At 37.7% G+C, this 23,952-nt stretch overlaps 1 protein-coding gene across 1 annotated transcript in view; it reads left to right on the top strand.

Moving 5' to 3' along the window:
* PIEZO2 (piezo type mechanosensitive ion channel component 2) overlaps nucleotides 1-23,952 on the top strand; it is a 285,437-nt gene that overhangs the window by 48,858 nt on the left and 212,627 nt on the right. The window contains exon 2 of the mRNA XM_054285125.1: nucleotides 974-1,069. Coding sequence (XP_054141100.1) covers nucleotides 974-1,069 — 96 coding nt within the window. The remainder of the gene's footprint in view (nucleotides 1-973; nucleotides 1,070-23,952) is intronic.

Here is a 23,952-nt window from a genome sequence, read left to right as displayed (position 1 = left end):
TGTAAGTCTTCAGTTGGTCTTTAAAGGCTGTGGCTATAGGGAAAGTTTAGTAAGTGACAAAAGCAATTCTTACAGGAAAATGAGAAGCTGCTCTTAGGGGTTCTGGATTTCACTCAGAAAACCCCTCTATCAAGCTTTGGTGGATTTTGTAGTCCTTGACAGATTTTTTTAAGGCTGATGGTGGAATCATATCAGTTCAGAAATAGAGAATAGGTGCTTCTTATTCTTCCTGCTTGCTAGGCACTCATGCATTTCACATGCTTCTTGGCCAGCCTGCAGATATGGAGTGTATACCTAGAGTTTTCTCTCAAGACTATTAAGGAAATCAAATCAGTTATTCAAAACATTGGTTAGTTTGGGAAACAAAAGTTGTAGCTATTGTATGGATTTGCCAATAGAGAGCATTTGCAGTTTTGTTTTATAATTAAAGTGGACAGATGTGATGATGATGAGGCCCAATTAATGCATAAATTGTTAACTCATTCCCATTATTGTTTCCATGATACTATTCTATGATATTCCACAATACACTGTTGTTTTCAGGAAGTTGTGTCTGGTGAAAATTAATTTCTTTTGGAATACGTGTTTCTGGCAGGGCTAAAGATATATATGTATTCCAAAACCAAGTTGTTTTGGATATAGCTGGTAAAACTTCATTGATACAAGTCTCCATCACTGGGGATACTCAAGAACCCTCTTGATGCAATCCTGTGCCGTGTGCTCTGGGATGACCCTGCTCCAGCAGGGAGTCTGGGCCAGATCACCCACTTCGGTTCCTTCCAACCTGACCTAATCTTTGATTCTAAGATTTATTTTAGGCATGAACTTGAATACTGTGAAAAAGTTGTTTAAATAAGTGGTCAAAAGTTGACAAGGTCAATTATAAACTCAAGTGGGAAATGCTTTGTGCCATTTAATTTGATTTTATCAGGCCAATTAAGCAATATGTTGTTTTTCTTTTCTCTCATTGCAGCCTGTGCTTTCCGTTACAATGGGCTCTCCTTTGTCTACCTCATCTACCTCCTGCTCATTCCTCTGTTTTCAGAACCCACAAAAGCAACCATGCAAGGTAAGAAGTTCATTGCTTCGTTCTTCACAGTCTGCGGTGCACAGAGTACATGCAAAAGCTTTGGTGGAGTAGAAGGTGAAGCCCTGAGTGTTTCCCCCTCATTAAGTGATCTGACTTGTAATACACTCTGTAAATTCCCTGATGTTGTAGTTTTACAATATGCTGGCTTTGGTGCCCAAGGACTTCCATCCATGTTTGCCCCAAATTGCATCAGGGCTGTCTGATAGCACTGCTTGGCATTCCTTTTTATGACATTATTTCCTCTGGAATACTGATGTAATCTGGGTGAAAAATGAGTTTTCAGAACCCTCCCAAAGCCATCTTATCTAGATTTGCTCTAGGTCTGAATTGATAGTTAATTATGAGAATTAAGTTTGATACAGATTTTTCGTTCAATTGTATTTTAGGTACTTATTTAAACAACTGTCATCCTGACATTATACTACTGCCTTAGCAAAAATAACTCGAAGGGCTTACTTTTAGAGATGACAAGTGACTGCATCAGGCATTCAAGCATTTATGTGTCACATACAGAGGTGTGCCACCCTTCCTTGTCTACAGCAAGAATGTAATAACTTGGGGTATTTACAATTCCCTGTAATGAGGGAGGAAAGAGGTTCTTTCTAGGCCTGTAAATGGTTTATGTATTTTAAATTACAAAGCTTTGATTGGTATAGAATCATAGAAGGCTTAGGGTTGGAAGGGACCTTAAAGATCATCTGGTTCCATGGGCAGGGATGTCACTCACTAGATTAGATTGCTCAGGGCCTATCCAACCTGGTCTTGAACACTTCCAGGAATGGGATATTCACAACTTCTCTGGACACCCTGTTCCAGTGTTTCACCACCTTCTGAGTAAAGAATTTCTTCCTAATATCTCATCCAAACCTGCCCTCTTTCAGTTTCAAACCGTTGCTGTTGTCCTGTCACTATCTACCTGCATAAAAAGCCCCTCTCTCCTTTTTATAAGACTTGTTTTAAGTACAGGAATGCTGCAATGAGTTCTCCCTGGAACCCTCTCTTCTCCATTCTGAGCAATCCCAGCTCTTCCAGCCTGTCTTTGTAGGTCAGGTGTTCCTGTCTTTTGGTGGGATCCATACCAATTGGGTGGGCTCAGTTTATGTTGTCTGTGTCAGTAGCCAGTGGAGCCAGGAAAAACAGGCCTGAAAAATAAATTAAGCAAGCATAAAAAGTGGGAAATCCCACTCTTGGTGAGGCTGCCAGTCATTTCTACAGGGGAATATTACAAGGACAATGTAGGCATGGAACATCAGTAAATGTGCAGCTGTGGGTTAGAGTTTCTCTTAAAGGTGCTGAAGGTATGAATTGAGAGGGAAAGACTCCTTGGGAATTTGGTTGCAGCAGCTCCAATATTATATTGCACATAATATGCAATTACCCCATTGGTTTTGTGTGTTTTACTTTCATTGCCCCTCTTGTGTGTGCCAGGAAAGTGTTTGACAGGATAAACAGAACCATTTTCTAGATGCCAAGAGTGGAGAAACATACAAATTCTCTTCTTTTAGAGTATAAAAAAAGTCTATTTGATTAGGACTAATTCTTGTGTGACTTAATGGAGTTTAGTTTGCATCACCGATGGTAGCAATCTCTCCTCAGAGGAAAATGCTTTCTTTGGACTTTGGATAGTTTCCCTGTATTGTGTATCACATTGCATTGCACTTCACCTGAATGTCATGCTATCATGTGTTTGAATTTTCTTATAAAAATTTAGTATTTTTGAGTGTACCCACTTTGCCCACTGTCCCTGTTACATTTCTAAACCATGTATATGTGTGTGTAGGTTTATATTTCTAGAAACTGTTGAGGGTTGTTGTTTTGGGTTTTTTTTTTCTCTTCAGAAGATGGAAAAGAAAGGGGAAATATTTAAATATATTAGCTAAAACCAGCCAAACCACCAGTAAATCAGAGTAAAAAAAATTAAATAAATTAAACTTTACTAAAAAAACCCAAAACCAAACCAAATCTATGTTTATGTACTTTACTTGTATTTTCCCCCTAATACTTCTGTCACTCAGATAATATTTTTTTCTTGAATTTCTGTTTGTTTTGATTAAGTTTTTAAAATTCTTTTACGCTTTCTAGCTTTCCACTAATTTTTTCTTTCCTCATCATCTCCTGATACACTCAGCTCTTCAATCAAATTTCTGACCAAATTTCCTTGAATTTCTGTTTGTTTTGAATAAGTTTGTAAAATTCTTTTACCCTTTTTAGCTTTCCACTAATTTTTTCTTTCCTCATCATCTCCCAATACACTCAGCTCTTCAATCAAAATTTCTGACCAACTTTCCTTTCTGTTGCACTTCCATCTGTTTTCCCAGTTTGTCACCTTGCACTTTACAGTTCCTAAACTTATGGAGCTTCTCTTCACCAAGCTTAAGGGTTTTACAGGATATAGAAATAGAAATTATTCTGAAATGGGTTATATCAGTCTAGGGTAATTTAAATTTTGACAGAAACTTAAAAGTTTAGAAACACTAGAGAAAAACGATTATACTCGCTCAAATAGTTCAGATGATGTTTAAAGATTAATGAGTGATTTCTTTCCTTCTTGCCTCCTTAAATATTTAATCTCATTAAAAAGGTTAATTACTAAGATAAATAATACTAATCCCTAAACATGAAGATATAATTCGCTGTCTGTCTCTGCCTATGTTCCATGTATTAGTTTCAATTCTAACTGAAGAATTTGCCTCCTATACTTCAAAAGAGGTTGGTATTTCACCTGTCAGCATCTTAAAACTAACCTATGGAACATAGGCTGAGACAACTGTGTAAGAAACATTTGTTGCAAATACATCTTCTTGTCTACAGCAGTAACTTGAAGCCTGACCAATTTTTCAAGGGTTGCAAATGAGACCAGTTTTTGAGGCATTTACCTCTTTGTATGTGTAGTGAAGCCCTGTGATTTCAGCAGTAATTCTTCTGTATGAATTATCTCTAAAATCAGTAACTGATTTGTTACCTATTTCTCTGGAGCTGACAAGTACACAGTAAATTGTGCAACAGTCAAGTTTCTAACTTCTTTGGTTGTGAGATTGTTTATATTAGTGACATGTTTTTTCCTTTGTGTCTGATGTCTACTGCAGTTATGTCTTCATCCTTAATAAAGGCTTGAACATGATGTTTTTATAGAAGTAATAAAACATGACAACATAGATTGGTCCCATCTTGGGCAAATGGCTCATTTAGCTGTACTAAATACCTGTTTTATGTGGCTTTTTTTTTCCAGTAAGAGATGTGAGTTTACATTTAAATAGGATTTATTTTACTTTGTTTAATTTCATATTTTTTGCTTAATAAGACTCTGTAGCCAGTCATGATGTAAATAGAAAAAAATGAGGGAGGGAATCAGTTAATTTCACACATGGACTAGGTTGTGCTAAGTCTGCTTATGTTAATGGCAAAAAGAATGGGTTTGCTTCTGAATTAATTTACTGCTCAGGATGACAAAACTTGTATCTCTGTTGGAAAAATGAACTTGCAACAGCACTCAGATCAGTAAAAATGATGTTTTAAAAATGCTTAGATTGATAAAATGATGAACTAAAATAAAAAAAATTGTTAATTCAGCATTATTCTGAGTGTGGCTGAAACGATGGTAAAGAAATGGAACAAGGGAATTTGTTTTGCAGATATTAGAGGGTTTGTGATTTGCAATAATTTGCACAGAATTGTAAGATACAAAAGGGTTGCAGCAACAAATTTGGATCACCAAATATAACTGAAGGATTTTCAGGAGAGAATTGATCCAAGTGAATATGGGAAAAAACTTTATGCTAACATTGTTTAAAGTTTCGTGTGAGAACAATGCCCCTATGTGCACTCATCAATTCTACAATACATCTGTTTTACTAGCAGTCTTTCTACACTCATCTGCACTCAGTTTTTTGAGTTTCACACTAACTTTAAGCACCTGACTTGAGTCATCTGATTCAGATGTTCAAGGCAGGAATTGGCTAAATCGATATATTTACTGAACAGAAAATGGGTTCTAATGGTAGTCCTCAGAACTGATCATTTAATCCTCCAGTGGGTCCAAATATCTTAAATTAGAAGCATAATTTTAGACCTCATCTATGCTTCAAGTTATTAAGACTTCTGGACAAAAGAGGTAGTTCAAGTGAAAATTTTTATGTGATACTCACGAAAGAGAAAAAAAAGATGGTTAACCCCTTAATTGTAAACTCTTGCACTGAAAAAAATCACAGTTGAATGGGTTTTAATAGATGAGAAAAGAGTACTTTCTATATTACTAAATCACCTGCTTTCACAGAGCTTCAGCTTTAGCTTTTCAGGATTTCCTGTGTGTTGATGAACTGTACACTGCATTTTCCTTCTTCAAGAGAGTTTTCAGTCATGTCTTCCAGAATGGACATTGGACACTGACACACCATAGACCCAGTAATATGCTGATCTCATTATAAATTAAAATGTATTAATTGGTTGCAAAGAGAAGGGATATGTTTTAAACCATGTTCAAAACATGTATTTCAATAAAAAGTCTTCATGGTTTTGGGGAGTATAACTTGAGTTTTGACCTATTCTTTGGTAGATTTACAATACTCTATGGTCAATCTAGATTTAGGTTTATGTGATTTGGAGAAGAGTTTCACCCACTTTTTACCTGCATAACCACAAAGATGATTTGTTCCTTACTTGGGAAATTATTTATCACCTGTTATCCTCAGATGATCAATAGAAAGTACTTCAGGCACTAATAGAAATGTTGATTAAATGGTGTGGGAGAACTCTTTGGAATGTCTTTGAAACCACTGAGTTTCTTTGTACTAGCCCAAAGCATTAGTATGAAGACATTTTTATAAGTTAGAAAATGCTGTTGAGCAATAGCAAGTAGGATTTCTATGGGATTGGGCACATGTTTTCTTATGGAGATGTGCCAGGCTGCTACATAAACATCATTTGATTTAAAACACTGCATCTCGGCTAGGTTTCTCCACTCTGAACATTATAAGGTATTCTCTTGGGAGTGAACAGTGTGTTATTTATAATTAGTGGGCCAAATCCAATAAGAAGTACCTGTTCTTTGAAATTTTAGCAATGTGAGAGTGAAAATGGAGCCATATCTTTACATTAACCACTTTCACAAATGCTCTTGCATCTTAAGAGCCTGTGAACATTTCTGTTATTGGTCCTAACTATTTAGGACCAAAGAATTTTCTTAAGAAATTAATTAGAACCCCCTTCAACTAAGTGAGAGTGAACTCACAAGAAGCATTGGACTGACAGTGTGTGGTACAATAATCTTGTATCTTTCTTAAGTGGTGTGTGGTAACAAATACTCACTCATGACTTTCTCACCGCCTCCCAATGCTGTTCCCAAATGGGAACACCACTCTAAGGATGGACACTCCAGTGCCTGAGCTGTTTCACTTTTTAGCTTTCACATACTAGACTGTAAGAAGGGATTCCCAGTGAGTGGCTGATTAGTGTATTACCCATTTATATTTCCATGTTTTATATGAGTGCTGGCAATGTTTTTGGATCCAGGTATGGCAGAAACTCAGCAGCATGTTGATTGAAGACTTGCAAGCAAAGCAGAACCATCAGAGCTGGGGCAAGACTACAGAAGTCAGGAGGAGAAAATAACTAGAAAATTTTTTAACTTGCAATTAAGTAATTGTTGTGGTCTTTTTCTTTTGTGTGGTTCTTAATGACATGAATCTTTGGAAAGATTCAGATGTAGAGAAGGGAAATGAGTCTTGGTAAAAAGGGCAAAAATTCTTCAGAGGCTTTTGAAATAAGGTGTTTGGAATTAGACTGGTGTGGGGGTTTTTTGGATAGAGCTGGAAATCCTAAATTATTAGGATTTCTCAAATTACAAGAAAAAGCTAATTTAAGGAAGGCTGACACTCTCACAAACTGTTTTCATTGTAGGAATGAGCACTTTTATAGCTGCATTGAATTTTGTATTATTTTATTTATTTTAAAGCAATATTTCTGCTGATGTATTAAATAGCATTCATTTTAGGGAAAGAAAAAAGTAAATTTCAGTTGATCTGAAAGTGATCTCTTTAGTTGTTTAATTCTTCAAGTTGTTTCTGAGCTCTGCCCTGATCACCCTGCCCTGGTGATAGTCAGCTTCAGACTAAACATGCCATGGTTTAATAAAACTCTTAAATTAAAATTAAATTAAATTTGTTTAATTTAACTCTAGCCATGACTAAAGAGCTAGAGCCAAACCCAAGCTTCCTTTTTACTCCAAACTATAAGTAAATCCAAATTTATTACATAGAGAAGTAATTTAGAGGTGCAAATAAGGAATTTTTGTTCTTGGAAATAAGTTGGAAAATATCCTTGTGTTTTTTCCCCTGATTCATTAAGCTACATGCAACACCTAATAATATCAATTTTACTTTATAGAGCTTCTGAAGGTGACTTTTCTAACTGTCCTTTCTGTTTTTCTTCTTTAAAATAATTGAAAATTAGTAAATTTTCTTCCTTTCCAGGAGGGATGTGCAAAATAAAACTTTTGTTATTGTTGTATTTGGAAGGTGAAAGAGCACAGAAATGGGAATGTAATCGAGAAACAGCATGTTAGATTAGGGGAGCTTGCTGTGAGCTAGCTGTCCTCCTATCTAATGCCATTAAAGCATAAGTAGAGATTTCTGCCCTGAGTTTGAATGAGACAAGCACAGAAAATGTTGCTTAGAGCCCAGCTGTGAAGCTGAGCACTGACAAAAGCACTTTCCTGAATGTGCTCATGTTCTCAAATTAGGGATCTGATGTAGGCTTGCTGTGGTTGTGAAAGGATTTTAAACTCAGAATGACCTTATGCCATGTTTTTAAATTGAGTTAAATAATGAACTTATGAAAATGTGTTTTACAAAATCATAAGAAAATAGCAGCACCTTAGAATGTAAAATAGGATTGGATGTCTGCCATGTAGTCCAGTAATCCTAGTTCTGATTAGTCAGGCCACAGATTATGATGGAAAGAGGGTGGTGCTGGGTGTGCCAGGACAACCAAACTTCAAGAATTTGTTCTCTCTTCTTTGTCCTGAAGCATGAATTTCCCCAACTTAAATTGCCTTTGTTCTTTTTAGTGTGCTTTGTGCATCAATTATTAGAGAAGTGTTACGCTTCTATATTTTTTGTTTTAATGAGCCTTTTTTTCCCCCTTTTTTGGGTTCATTGGCATAATTTGGTAATTTTATGTATGTTACACACAGCAGGAATCATAACCTTCTATCCAAGACAGGAACTTCCTCCTGCCCTGTTTTCCCCTCAGTGGGAATGGACTGGCCCTTGAGGCAGCAAAGTTTCCTTTGACGATTCTGAGACCTCTTGATCGAGCTCTGTCAAAGCTGTGTGATACAAAGTTAAAAGAGAATCAAAAATGTCTACAGTGCTGTAGCTTTTTAGCTCTGTCAATGACCAAGTAGATTGGAGAGAAATTGCAGGGATATTTTTGAATCTGCTTCTACGCTAGAGTAATTTAAAAGTCAAAATTGCATTTCAGGAAGAAGGTAGGAGGTTGATAAGATCTTGGCCAGATTCAGATAATACTAGAGGAGAAAATCAACATGCAATTGTTATGGTCTACTATAAATTAGAGGATGAATGATCCTAATAACCATACAGCCAAATATTTCCCTAGGGCATGCAACCTCTTAAACAATTACTGACTTGTGAAGAGTCAGTGTTATTTTAAAATTGGGTTTGGAGGGACTACAGACGTCAGAGAGAGTTAGTCATCACTATTCTTATGATCCAAAATTAACAGAAAATAATCTTTAAGGTTTTCTTAACCTGAAGTGCAACATAAGTTCAGGGAAACTAGATAGTGACTGAAGAGCTCAAACATCTGGTGTGGTGACATTTTCTAGTAAAAAATGCAACAATCTTTCTAGAACTCCCATCTGAAGCATGGGTGGCTTTTAGAGGTGAAGTCCAGACCTATGTTGCTGACTAAAAACTCCCACAAACAACATTAAGAATAAACAGAGTTTGGAAGGGATGAGTAAAAGGGGAATAATCTTAGAGGTCAGAAGTGGTCAGATGAAATAGAATTTGCCAGAAGTCAAGCTGAGTTAAACTTTTCCAAGGAAGCTGAAACAAAGAATAAAAATATAGATAGAAATATTTATCTATATGAATATAAAATAATTAAAATCATGGCTTGCAGTAAGGATGAAGTAGGAATCAAATATCATCCGGGTATGCCCCAAATTTTAGACAGGATTGTGTGCTTCAGTTTTGAATCAGGGCAATGCTATTAAACACAGAGACAAAGGCTAAAGCACCACCTGGGAAAGAGGCTGGAAAAAGAAAACTTACTGTATGTGAGGAAGAAGTAAGACCCAAAGAGTTTAAATATTAAAGTTTTAAAGACTGCATAGTCTCCCTCCTAAACCTGAGTGTGATACCCTAAATTGAAGAATGGATATATTAGCTCAAATACAAAAAATGAGAGGAAATGCTCTTGCATGTGAACTCCTGTGATATGAACTACTGTGAACTTGTATTTTTTCAAATTTTGGAGTATATTCATAAGAGAAGAATAAATATCTTGAGGCTACTGGAAAAAAAGAGATTAAATGAAAATGTCTTTTCTAAAAAGGAGTTGTGCTAAGCAAGCTAGATAATACTTTGGTAAGGTCAATTCAGATTGAGTCCCAAGAAGCTGATGCTAATGTATACAAATAAGATAAAAACAATGCATCTCATAGATTAAAATAGATATCCTACTTTTTCAGTCTTCAAATGGAAATCCTCATTTTGGATTTGGACTTAAGGAGAAGGAGGACTTTTTGGGTTAAATGGGGTTGCTGGCACACCATCTAGAAATTGTGTATGCATGGTGGACCAGTAATAGTTTTCTAGGTTTCAGACTTCTAATGAACAGAGTGAGCCTAAAGACCCATCTGACTTCAAAATGGAATATAATCCTTTTGTGAACCAGAATATATCCTGTGATGATGGGCAGTAGGATAACCCAGCCGATGCCTCTAAACCCACATTACCGAAATCACTTGCCCAATGCCTCCAGAAAACCTGTATATAAGTAGTAGGAGTCAGATGGTTTGTCAAGGTTTTCTATCCATGTTTTGAGTATTTTGGGGAGGATTATTTAGTTTATTTTACATTAGGCTGAATTAACAGTTACTGACTTCAAACTGTCTGGTGGTTTGGTTATGGAGATGGACAATGTTGGCAGATTTGGATCCTTACTGCGGTCATCAGAACTGTTTTCAAGAGTTCAACAGTCAGAAGAACTGTATATTTTCTTAGAGGATTATGATTTGGTTTGGAAAATGAAAGAGTAAGAAGAATATAAAACACATTTTGGGCTTCCCTATTCTCATTTCTCATACTCCTGTATGTTAAACAACCAAGTTTGATCGTGTTTTTTTACTGAAAGGGTACAAAAACCTAGTAAGCTAATAGGTAGGGTTTTTTATTATTATGGCTGACCTGTAGGCGAGAGCAATTCCAATAAAATCAGTGCAGTTTTTCAAAAGCAGTGCAGCTGTTCCCATTCACTCCAATTCTATTGCTTGGTTTGAAGGCAGTCACACTACACAGAGTCACATCCTGAATCTACCATACCAGATGGTGTTTGAAGAGCCATTAAGAAGTGAGCCTTGGACTGTATTAGACAGCAAGGCAGGTGATGGCATCAGCTTGACTTCTCATACTTCTCATTGCAATGCCTTGCCACCAGCTTTTTGCTATGAGTTACTCTCTGGTAGCACCAGAAATTTGTCCACGGAGGCAGACACTATTTCTTTAAAATTCATACTTAATTTGTTTTTCTTCTGTATTTTCCCTTCTCATTCGACCTTATTTCAAATAGGTTCTTGTCAGCAAGAGATTTGCTCCTCAAGTTAAGTGCTAAGCGTGGGTTTTATTTTCTTTTACTCTGAATTTCATCCTCACACATGGAAAAATATGTACTTTTGACAGGAGCTTATTATGACAGAAAATAATACTGTCTTTAGAGCACAGTAATTGGTAGATATTAGGCCTCTTTTATCAGATTTCATAGTTAAGTCTGACTTCCTGTGGATGCTCCTGTGTCTGTAATGGATTTGAATCCAGATTCTACATCCCCAGGAATCTGGGAAGCCTAAAGTAGAAATCTAGATTGGTATTAATTCTTTGCAGATCAGCACTGTACTTTCATGTCATAGTTAGCCTCAGAGACAATCTCCACTATGAGAATACAGCATCCTTGTATTTTTCTTTCCTTCTCTTGAAATCATCTACCTTCCTTTCCCCTTGTTAGTTGTATGACTTAACAGGTCTTTTTTGTTGTCACCTAGTAGAATGGTCTGATGGTTTGTGCTCCAACTGCTTTGTTCCTTTCATGAGCACAGAAAACTACCCTTGCTATGTGGCTGAACAAGGAACTAGGAGGGTGTGACACACAGACACTGTTTATGAACTACTTTTTTTTCAAAGGATTTAAGGGTTAAAGGAGAGCTAGGTAGCGAAGTCTTGGTTGTTCACGAGTTGTATTTCTGATTGTTCTGAGAAATCATGTGGTGGTGCAGCAATACAGACCCTGGCATCTTCAAGCACATCTAGACAAATGTCTGTGTAGTTTGAGTAGATGTGGTGCTTCACTCAGCCCGAGGACTTGTCATGCCTTTATGGGCGAAGATTGTTCTCAAATGCTCTTTTGGAACCCATTACTGAAACAGGAATATGGAGCTGCTGTAATCATGGAATCATTTAGGTTTGAACAAACATTTAATATCTTCTTGGATCTTAAGTAATCCTGGTTCTAGTGCCACTAGGGCACATCCATCCATCATCTGACTGGAAGGTCCTTCTCTTAATTTCCCTGGTTTTTGCAGCACTGGTCACCAACAGAGGCACAACTGGCAAAGAAAGGTTTTCAAATTGTTGGCAACTGGTAAGTGAAAGAAGAATGTCCCCTCCTCCTGCTATCTCCACTGTCTGAAACGTATGCAAGCTGTCTGGAGCTGCCATCACAGGGGCTGAATTGTCAGCAAGAAAACTGCTCATTTACAAACTCTTACAAAGCTTGGATTAAATTTTTCATGATAATGGCTTTTTTTCATTACTGTTTATATTTGAATGACAATAATGAGAGTTGGAGATTTTCATAAAATAAATAAATAGTGTTCAGCAGGCTGCTCAGGACTGGGAGGGGAACCATGTATGTGTGGAGCAGGAGGCAGGAACAAGATGCTGATTCATTTGTCTTTCCATGCCAAGAGCAGCCCCTAACTGACAGTAAGCAAGAGGTTGTCCATCAAATATTTATGATGTGGACATTTCAAAGGGCTATTAGAGGCCCCCACAAATATCACTAATCAGACAGAGGACAAAAGTTTTTAGAGTGATTTCTTTTTTCTTTCTAATCATGTATATGTGTGAGGGCTTATCCTGCTATTTCAATTGCAGCTCACTGACATTATGTTGAGTGTGAGATGCCACACATACTTTAAATTGAGTAGTCTTTTTTGTCAACACAGGCACATAAATTGCACCTTCATAGAAAGCACTTCTTTTTCAGTTCAAGAATATTTAGCTGGTCATATTTTGCTCACTGCTTTGATTTCTGCAACTTCCCTGGATCTGGTTTATTGCATCTGTCTTAACTAAAGAAATGTTTTCTGGGAAATAAATAGTTCCATTACAAAGATGTATTCTAGTGAGCAGCTGTTTCACTGTAATGGGAGCCTTAATTGAAAGGATTATTGCAGCAAAACGTTTCCTAGTTGTTTGTCTTGGATGATGATCCTTGGAGAAGGATATGATATAGTAGCAAATTCTAAAGACGAATGATATCTGGTTTGCTTTCTGCTAGATTTTTAGGGTAGCTAAGCCTGAAGATCAGTTCACTCCCCTGGGACCAAATCTGCTGACCTTATTTAGGGAAAACTCCCACTAGCAGTGGGAAATTTGCTTCCGTAAGCAGTGCAGGAAGTGCCCTGTAATATATTAAGAAACCAAGTAAGCCCATAAGAAACCAAACAAAAGGCATTTAAAAGCATTCCCATTACTCTTGGAGAGAAGGAAGCAGAAAATTAATATGCACATGCTCCCTAATTAGCATTTAAACCCTGGTCTTAATGTGATTTAGAGGGAGCTTGTGAACTCTTGAAAATGAAGCTGTTGGTGCAGATGCAGGGCTAGGTGTGCAGTTTCTCATTACTCCAATGTTTCTGTTCTGCCTCCGGATGAAGCGGGGAACTTTAAAACACATCCTCCTCCCCACCAGCAGATTTGTTAACATCCTGTTCTAATTCAGAGCAGAGACCTGAATCTAGTTCTCCTGTATCCCAAGTGCTCTTGGCTAACAACGCCTTTTTGTTATCCCTACTCTTCTTCAAATCCCTCTCCCTAAATTTTTGATTATTCTTGCAAAGAGGAGCTGCTACAGAGCTTGGTGCCCTCTGAGCATCCCCACAGTCAGTGCCTTCATCCAGGGGAGCTTGAGAATCTCGAGCTGCTCAAGGTTTTCTTTAGTTGTGTGACAGTGTTGTGTACTGGGCTTGTGAATCTTGTGAAATAGTAGCAGCAACTTCATAGATCCAGAGCTCTTCCCAACCCAGTGTCCAATGCTCTAGCTTTCCATCATTCCTCATCAAATGTTCATCATCATCATCACCACAGTCAGTACAAAGACTGTGTCAATTAAATAGAATCATTTTTCTTTGAAGAAGTTAAAAAAACTCAGGGTCAGAATACGAACTTTGAATGTTCTGTTTTTTAAGAGAAAATGTAAACCCACAAAACTTTTTTTATTATCTTGTGTTCAGATGTAACATGCATGACTCAGTTTGGAGCTGTTTGTTATTGTAAGAAAAAACAACATGCTACATTTAGTGGCTTTCTTATGATTATTTCAAATATTATTTAAATAACAGGGCTTAGTAGATTTTCAGAAATCCTCAATTTTTCAGACTGTTTCAGTATAATCTTGCTTCACATAACTTGGCCAGGAAAATAAGTTCAATCTCCTCTTCTGAAATCTCTCAGCAAAGAGGAGCTTTTTGCAGAACAAAACCCAGAAAGACAGGGAATGAAATTTTCGTCACAGCTGTGCAGTACTTGTCTGGTATATATTCTATAAATTTGCATAGAGGAACAAAATTAACAAGTAAAAAAAAAATAAATCAGATTCTGTAAGTTTGATAAGCAAAACCACTTAAAAACTGAGAAAACAATTTTTAACATTTTATTGCTATTTTCATTCAGTTTATGAAAAAAAATTGATGGTAGAAAGCAAGAGGTGGAAATAACATGGGTTTCATTGTGTTAAGCTGGGGGAATTAAAAAAAGCTTGAAAATGAGTGAAAGGATAAAGGAAATCATAGAATTTTGTGGCCAAAAATTTAATTTTTCTTTTTATTAAATGTTGTTAAAAGAATTTTTATAAGGGATTTGGGTTTTTTTAGGGGGGAATACTTGTGAAGAAGAATACTATCCATTCTGATAATGTAATATGATTCTTGTTCGAGAATCTAAAGAAATTTATACCTACTCTGATTTTTTCCCCCCTCTTTATTGAGGGAGACAAAAGAAGTTGCAGCAAAAAATAGTGGAGTAATTCAAGTCACACACAGAATGGTCTCATGTAAATGAAGCTGTAAAATAAACAGTAGCTACAACACACAATCCCTCCATTTTTACTTCATTTAAAAAACTCAGTCCTTTGTAAAAACAATGAATGAGTCTGCAAGGAAACACAAGATTAGTTAAACTTACCTTTTAAATCCTTTCTTTGTTAATTCATAAAATTCTGTGGCAAAGCTGCTGAGGTCATTGCCTTCCCCTGTCTCACACAGGGCTCTAACAAATTCTGAGCCTGTTCTTTAATTGATCTTTCTGGGTGCCCCGTGATTAAATTCTGGGAAATTACTGAACTATGAGTCACGTCATAAAAACTAATTAGTGGTTGGTTGACAGTTTGTCTCCCAGCTGAAGCCTCCAAGTTTCCCTTAATACCACATCAATATATAGGTTATTGCTGGCAAATGGTTTGAGTTTATTTTGTAGAAGAATGTTGTACAAAGTCACAAAGTTTATGTTGGATAGTGCTGCCACTAAAACAGCTTTGTTTGAATGGGGCATACTGTCCCTCTTGGCATCATTTCACTGGCCCTAATGCATTGAGGCATTGGGGTGAGTGGGGAAAACAAGCTTTTGAAAAGAAGACTTTTTAAAAAGAAATTATTTGCTATTGATGCAGCTTTGTCCTTCAGCAGCTGCCTTTTGCCAGGATCAGAAGCGTGGCAGAGGAGTTACTTCTGCAAGGTGGCACTGTTGTGTGCTCGTTCAGGGCAGTCCCTTTTTGTTCTCCTCTCCATGGGGACAAATGACAGGAGACACACTGCATGGATCCTTTGGGGTCAGGTTCTGGTACACAGCAAGGGGAACTTCAGGCTGGGGAAGGAGAACTCTTATCCTGGATGGGCCTTTGACTTTTAGGTTAATGATACTGTGGTCCAGTAGGTTTGAGCATTGCCCGGCCTGATACTGCAGGTGGTATCCAGGTATCAGCACTCTAGTGGGGTGACCTTGCTGTGTTAAGTGTGTATCTTTCAACAAAGAAACAGGACTGGAGAGTTTGCAGTGGGAAACAACTTCAATACTGAACAAATAGCAAATAAAAATTTTCAGGTGATAGGTGAGTTGTTGAAGACTTCTTTTCTTCCCCCCCTCCAGAAAGTGAGTGCTGTGCTTAATTGCTAGTAGCATATTCCTGAACACAGCACCTTTCTAGAGGAACATTTTTAAAAATTCCCTCTGGGAAAAAAAAAAAAGCAAAGAACTTCTGTGTTTGAGGATTAAGTTTTAAATATAGTAGGTTTTAAACTCATACTGTATGTAAACATAACAATATAATTTCTACATAAATTATTAATGTATAGATCAATATTTTTATGATAAAATTGCAGAATCCTCAGTTTACAGACGGTGTTATAAAAGCCAGTGTCCTGGCAGAGCTGGTCCATTATTGTTACTAGAGCAAGTCCAGTTCAGAAAGACAAGGGGCTATGATGACAATGAGTTGTATAAGCATAAAGCTGATCATATGTCACCTAATGCCTCCCATTATGTAAGTTTATAACACAGGAAAAAACCTTCTTTTAAAGTGATTTCCTTTCAAATAGATGTGCTGAATGTTATTTTTTCACATTAGCCATGAGAAAATGATGTGGCTGTCTCTGCAGCTTTTCTCTGAAATTTAGCTGTAAAAATTCTCTGTGATACAGAGAATATTTATATAAATAATAGAAATTTTAGCTACAATATTCTCTGCAATACAGACACTCCAAGGTGGAGAGGGATTGCCATTCCCCATTCACATTGCACGGGAACCAAGGACAAACCTCACACTGCAGGGCTTGGGAGAGCAGAGAATGTCTCCATCAATTGTTTAGCTGTGAATCCCCTGCGTGCTCACTAAACTAAATTACTTTGTACTTGTAGAAATGGTCTCATTATGATATGATCTCCAGCTCCTCATCTGAAGCAGGCCTTAATAGTGTTTTGTTTTGCTGTGGCTGTTCCACATGCTCCTGTCCAGCAGCTGGATATATTAGACTGTTCCAGAGAGTGTAGTGCACCCATCACTACCACTCTACTTGCACTTAGTCCCATGTTTTTGTTTGGATTGGTCATATATATTTTAGATTGGAAAAAACACTAAGCTATTATAATTCATTATTATTCATAACAGAGTTATTACAAAAATGTGTAAGGTGCTGTGTGGTCTCATAGGCCAATATACTTTCTGCTACAGTCAGTTTAGTAATGAGATATGGTTGAGAACATCGAATTCATCACTTAAAGGGGTGCTTTAAATCCATGACTTAGAAGGGGTGCTTTTTGTTGCTTCGATGCTTCCAAAAACTGGATGTTTATGGATGGTATGCATTTGGGCTTTCAGGTTGTTAGCATCGAGTGCCCTGGAGGAAAGGCACAAGACATCTTTATTGGCACACCTGCATGGTTGTGGGACATGCATAATGCCATATTATAGCCAGAAGTGATCATCACATAGATATAGGTACAGATGCTTTCCTGTAATTTCCAATTCCATATTCCTTGTATAAATATAGAGAACAATAAGCATATTATTACATGTGCTATCTGTGCAATAAAATTTGAAGAGCTTCTTACTGGAAGTAACTAGTTAGTAAACCAAGGAAAACCCGAACAGTTGCACAACAAATAAGATCCATGCGAGGAAGAACATTGCTGCATGCTTGGAAAATGCTGCTTGATCTAAAACAAAAACTGTCCTTGTCCTGACTGTGCCACAGGGCTGCTGAGCTAATTTAGGGAATCGAGGCTGGTTTTAGATGGTCCTTCTGAGGTGAAGCTACTAAGGCAGTGTTTCATTTTGTGCAGATGCTTTGCTGAACAAAGTATCAATCTTTGTGTCAAAGGGAGATTGCGTAGGTTTAAAGTTCTACCAGGAGAATTTCACTTATGTGTTTGTGTGACGGTTTTTCCTAATAAACTATTCCCCAAGAAAAATCCATATTCCTTTTATTTCCGAATTTCCTAGGATACATGGATTTTTCTGTAGTTATTCCACTCTGGAAAGTTCTTACACTTAAAATCACAAATGTGGAGCCACACGTGAGAGAAGGGACAATAGTAAGTGCTTTGAATTTTTCTTGCAGTGGCAGTTTTGCTCCTTGGGTTATTTGACTTTGTACATTTTACAGAGGGTCATCAAATTGGGAGGTTTGTGTTGGTTGATTTTAGTCTCTTATTCTAGATAAAAAATATAATAGAATCAAGCTGAAGTTCTGTGTAAATACTTTGAGACCAGTAGCAAAAGTTAGGGTTGCTTGCAGTCCGCTGATGTTTAGAATATGTGTTTTTGCTGGTCACAAACCAAGCCTCACATGTTTGTCTTGGTTCACAAGATGCTCCTGTTAAAAAAAAAAAAAAGAGAAAAGAAAATAAGACCAAGTCTCAGTAGGAGATTCAGATTTGTTTTTAATATTAGCAGCTTCTCTGCTTAGTAGAAAAGAAACAATTTGCCTCTGTTTGCAAGGTAAACATAAAGGAAGTGCTGCATAAAACAACAAATTCTCTGAGAGCCTCCTTCACAGCCCCATTCATTACAGAACTATTCCTTGTGACATGGGTTAGGCAAGTGGCATTGGGCACAGTACTCTGGGTTACCAAGAGCCTCTCAGTAGGGTAGGACAGGCCACGTCTGTCACTTGGTGTTCCTGTCTCCATGCAGGAGGGGTCCAAGGAGGTGTGTGTGCTGCACACTGGGGAGGGACAGGGCCTGTAGGGCTGCAGGGGAAGAAGGGCAGTGAGTTGGTAAGGAAATAGTTTTAGGATATTTAAATTTCTCTGATGCTCCCTGCTAGAAGCCAGCTTCACATGGGCACAGCTTTGCAGATTTGCCTTAGCCTCTGATGCCTCTGGTGCTGCAGTAATTACCACTGCAGTAATCATCAGAGCTAATGATAACTCATCTCACCCAGCTCAGTGGCCTCTTGTGTGCTTTGGGGCAGATCATCAGGTTACAGAAACCTTCCAGGGACACTTGGTGGTCTGTGGTGAAAGGCAGCAGGGTCACAGAGTTTTCTTCCTTTTCTGGTTTACTAATTACCACAAGCAAAATATCTGGTTTGAAGAGATTTTTATGTGAATACCTTTTTTTTTTTTAACAAAAATTTGATTATAAAAATTTCCTCAGGCTATAAAAGCAACGTGAAAGTATTTCATTATGTGTATTTAGTGCTGTGTCTTCTGTGGTGTATAATTTGTGACGGAGCCTGGTTTCAGTAAATTGTACTTATTTTGACATTTGGGTTGATGCAAATAAAGTAATATAAACACTGGAGCTGACCTCTATGAGTCAGATTTTTGTTGTGGACTACTCATAACAAGCAAGTGCAGCCTTTTTGTCAAAAACTGCAGCATAGTAACAATTTGCCTCACAAATAAACATAGCGATATATACCTGTCACCGTTCACTAATGTAAACGTGAGCCTGGGATTTCATCCAGACTCTTGTATTTGTAGCTGACTGGTCAGGAAACATCAGATTTATATGCATTCTTTATTATATCCCAGTCGTGTCCCCCATCCTGTATTTCAAAACTATCTCTAGTTTCATGTAGTCTTTCATGATGATGGGCTGTAGTATGATGGAGATCAAGATGGGGATGAAGGCTAGCTTGTTGGCATCACCTTGAATTTAGTCACTCTCCCAGTCCTAAAGCGTAAAGTAGGGAAGACTGACTGCATTAGAAGAGTCATGAGTTGGTTTCCATAGAAAAAATATTCCTGGCATTTTAAAGCTCTGTTCTGGATCTTCAGGTATTTTTAATTTTTTTTTTTTAATCATCTATAAATCAGTTTTACTAGCTGTTCTTCCTGACCTTAAAGAGCAATCAGAAGGATGTTGAAAAGATTCCTAGGAAGCACTCAGATGCTTGATATGAGGTTTTTGATTTCACTGAATGCATTTCCATGACATCCAGTTAGTACAGAATCCGGCACATGATGAATATCAAGTTGAATTAGAAATGCCTGGAAAAAAATGCAGTTTAAGATAACAAAATGGAGGAATTTTTTGTACAGCATTACAGTCCAAACAGTTTTTTGATTTATGCTTGTGGAGGCTCTGGCCCTATACCATGTAGTACAATCTCCTAGGTTCTTCACTTTGTTTGTCTGTGGAAGGTTTCAATGCTGATGATATATCTTTGTCATTTCAATTCACAAGAAATTATGTGTACTCTTGGGTTTGGGTCTAAATCAAGAAAACAGAAGTTGCTATAATTTCTCTTTAGACTTGTAGAAAGGCACAGAAACTTACAGTTTCTAAGGAAAGGGGCAGGATTAGCCTGTTTGCAGTTAACATAAATGCCACATTTTTTGTTCATGAGGCAATAGCAGGCATAAAACCAGAAGCAAGGAGCTTAAAATTCTGCTTACTTCTGAATAAAATCACTACTATTTGTATCTTCTTTAATGACATAGCCCCCAGTTCAGTGAAGCAGGTGACTTGAAAAAGGCATCCAAGGCTTGGAAACCATGGGATTTGCCTGCCAGCTCATGATTTCAAGTATTTCTTCAATACCCCAGAGTCAGATCTCTCGGTTAGAACTGTTTCACGTGCACACATTCACATGGAGCTATGGGCAGGGAGTTTGGTGCTTGGGGCAATTGGATCTCTGCTTTCTCCCTTACTCTCCATACCCCCTCATGTTTTTGTGCAGCTCCAGATAATGCAGAGGCAAAGTTATCTCTGTTCATATATCAGAAATGCACCTTTGGTTGTGCACTAGAGGAGCTGTTAGCAGAACTGCAGAGGAGGTGTTGCTGACGTACTGCGGAAGGAACTTGGGTAGACTCCCTAATGCAATGTTCAGGCTCTGTCTCTGTCTTTACCATAGTTTCTGTTGTTTGGAAAGCTGTGGTTTTCAGTCAGGGTATTCAAAACTGTTTTGCTGTTTAACTTTTGCTCCATGGATTGTTCACATGCTCATTCAGTTTCTTGATTTGAATATACCAAATATACTTATTTATTGATTGCTCTTAAATAAAATACTTAGGGGTAGTTTTAAGGCTATAATTAGGAATTTAATAACCTTTATGCTGAGTAGATTTTTACTCCAAAAACAACTGAGAAATGCTATTAAATGTAGCTATTAATTCTTGAGGACAGGAAGGATACTACACAATTTTGTGAGAGATCACTGAATCCATTCCATCTTCCTAACTGAGTAATTATGTGTTATTAGGGTAAGGGTTAGGGTTTGACTGTTTCTGAGATGACTTATTTTTCAAGTCAGTTCCTATCTCAATGTTCATCTGAGTAGATTTGCTGGCTTTTCTTCTGCAATCATTCCAATAGTGAATTTCTTTATAGTGAAATCAAATACAAATATTTAAATAGAATTTTTTAGTGAATTTCATAGTATGTATATTACATCTGTTTAGCACTTGCTTAAGTGCTTGACATAACCCAAATTTATCCTTGTCAACCAAAATGCATTCTGTTACCCTAAATATCCTGGAACCATGATAAGTTTGTTTTGGGTGTGTTGATGGTAAGGAATGAATTGTTGAGTGCAGGGCTAGAAGTTTCCCTTGGTCTTGGTCTATATTGTGCTCAGAGGAGAGATAATTTGTGCAGTGTGTCCAGCTTCTGTACCTGTGAACTTGGAATTCTTATCTACTTGATAAATGGTATTGGGAAACTTAATTTCGTACAGCCCTGTTCAGACCTGCTAATTTTGGTGCCTAAGTTTGGAGACTGGTCTCACACCACTAACCACTGTCTGGGTTTCATCTGGGCGTGAGCGTGGTCCTGACGTCAGAGAGCCAAAGAAGGATCAGAGCAGGTGAGCACAAAGTCAACTGGGTGTAAACAGGCAGCGTCTCTAAAATTATTTGATTATTTACTCTGGTTCTCCTCAGAAAAAATAATAAACACTGGGGAACAAAATTGTTCACTGAAGAAGTGAAGACTCTGGCATTACAGGAGAGTGATTTTAGTATTTTTATTTCCATAGTCTGAGGCTGCATGTGCTTGGAGGATAAGTCACAAGAAAAAATTTCAAATCTGGCAAATCTGGACATGAAAAATGGTGATTCTTTGTCAAGGGCTGTTAATTAACATGGATCTGTCTTATACAGGTCTAGATTCTTTTTTTATATATTCTCTGTAGAAAAATCTATCTGTTAAGTGGGGCAATTGGATTTTCCAGTATTTTATTCCGTGAAACGTGGATTTTCTCAGACAATATGCCAGGTGTGGGAGCTCAGAAAGGTGCTTTTGGATTAGGGGCTCTACAGTAAAAAGGGAGAGCCTGGTGCACAAGCACTACCCTTTTTATATAGCAGTATAACTTATGCTTGATATAAGAAGTGAGGTAGAGAATCTGCATGATTTTCTAGTCATGGACTTAAAAATTTGTTAGGCCAGATGTCTGTCAAATGGTTCCACGTGTGCTGAACATAGCATGCAGGGAACTGCTCTTAGGAGACCATTTACATGGCACAAAAAGTTTCACAGAAGTAACAAGAAGTGGTGAACAAATCTGATGATTCCTTCAGTGTTTGGTAAGTAATTATGTCCATGCAGACATCTCTTTTGTGGAGTGTTCCTAATATTACCCTGATCAGAATAATCTTTGTAGAAAAATCTGTAATTTTGTGGTAAACCCTTGTCAGGTTTTTCTTACCAGATTTTTTACTAAGGTTTTTATGTTTTTGGCCAAAAACGGAGGATTTGATATTCAGGGTGAAAACAGTAGGACTTTGGCTTTCCAGTGAAATGTGTCCTGAAGAAAGCAGACACTTACCATGAAAAGTTTTCATCCCAAGGCATCATCTGTATGAAAGTTTTATTAGAGAACAGGCATAGGCAGAAATACTTTAGGCAGCAGTTTTACTCTAGCAGAGCTCTGCACAGATGGATCAATGTTGGCATTATTTTATGTGTTGACTGTGGGGTACATTTCTTCTATATATTTTTAGTTCCTGTTCACGTGATTGATGGAAGAAAGCTTACTTTGTCTCGCAGGTGAAACCAAAGCTGATGTAATTGATGAGAAAAGCAGCATAAGCATGTGTGCTTGCTGAAGATCAATATCTAGGGGAACTGAAGTCTGTCCTGCATCAAGCTGGACACTGGTGGTGTCTGCACTGTGGGAAAATGGGTTTAGGGATGTAGTCCTTCAGCCTCACCCCCAGTCATACAGCCTGGGAAATCTCTTAGAGCCCATTGCAGCTCCTTCCTCCTCTCTCATCTTCACATGCTCTGGGGTTTTTTTCCAAAGGAAACCCATGGAATGTGGCAAGGATGGCACCTGCCTTGTGGTGTAGGCTCAGCTGCTGGAGCATGAGAGGGTGAAGGGCTGTTAGGAGGCTTAATCCGCCTCTACAGAGCAGTTTGCCATGGAAAAAGCTGCATAAATGGAAAAATCATACAAGAAAATCTAATCTGTCCTCCCCACAGGATCCACAAGTGATAGCGAATGCAGGAGTAGAGTAATTTGTAGTCATTTGTAGCTGATCTCCTGGTGCTTAATCTGGCTCCTCTGGGCCAGCTGGAGAGGGGTAAGTTAAGGCTGGCCAGTGAGTACAGGGTATATACACCCCCAGGGAATGCTCAGGCTGGTGAGTGAAATGACCATAATCCAATAATCCAGGTAAATTAACCTTCCATTGTTAAGCATGTGTGTTTTGTTAGCACTGGAAACTGCTATTTATAATCCTTAAATTGAGTTGTCTTTGTTCTTCTTCTGTGTAATTGATCCCACAAGTCTTGTTTGAAGAAAAGAGATGATATTTAAAATGATTACTGAGACTGTGGTACCCAATGCTCTTGGTGGAGCACTCTCCACCCTGGTATTTGGACCATATCTAAATCTTCTTGGTGGTTGTGGAGCAGATGGGGTGAGGGGTGACCATTTTTAAAAAGCTTCTACCTATATGATAATACTTTTTCATATTATTTATCTGAGGTTTTTTTTTATTTTTTTTTAATCATTATACTGTGTGATGATGAGTTTTGAGAAATATGTAAAACTATCTCATTTGTGTTACACTCCTTTTTTTTCAGAGTTTGCATATTCCACACCATTTTGTGGCTCTGTGATTCTGGGTGGAAAATACAATAAGCTTCACTGTTTTTTGGGTTTTTTTTTCTTAATTGGGCATTTTAATAGGCTGCATTGCTTGTGTACACTTGCATTTATCACTTGTGAGCCATGGCATGGAGGGGGATCCTCTGTGCTTTTTTTGCTTTTTCCCCCTTTTCTCCCCCCGACTCCTTTTTTTTTTTTTTTTTAATATCCTACCCCTTTAGCGACGGGGTGTCTGTGCCTATGATGCCTTTCTGTTTCTGTGTGACAGCCAGTTTGA

This window comes from Melozone crissalis, unplaced genomic scaffold (genome assembly GCF_028551555.1).
Source record: "Melozone crissalis strain CALT ecotype California unplaced genomic scaffold, PUWL_Pcris_2 ptg000042l_1, whole genome shotgun sequence".
In the NCBI taxonomy this organism is placed as follows: domain Eukaryota; kingdom Metazoa; phylum Chordata; class Aves; order Passeriformes; family Passerellidae; genus Melozone; species Melozone crissalis.
The sequence above is the reverse complement of the archived record's forward strand: the minus strand, read 5'-3'. Positions and strand labels throughout refer to the sequence as shown.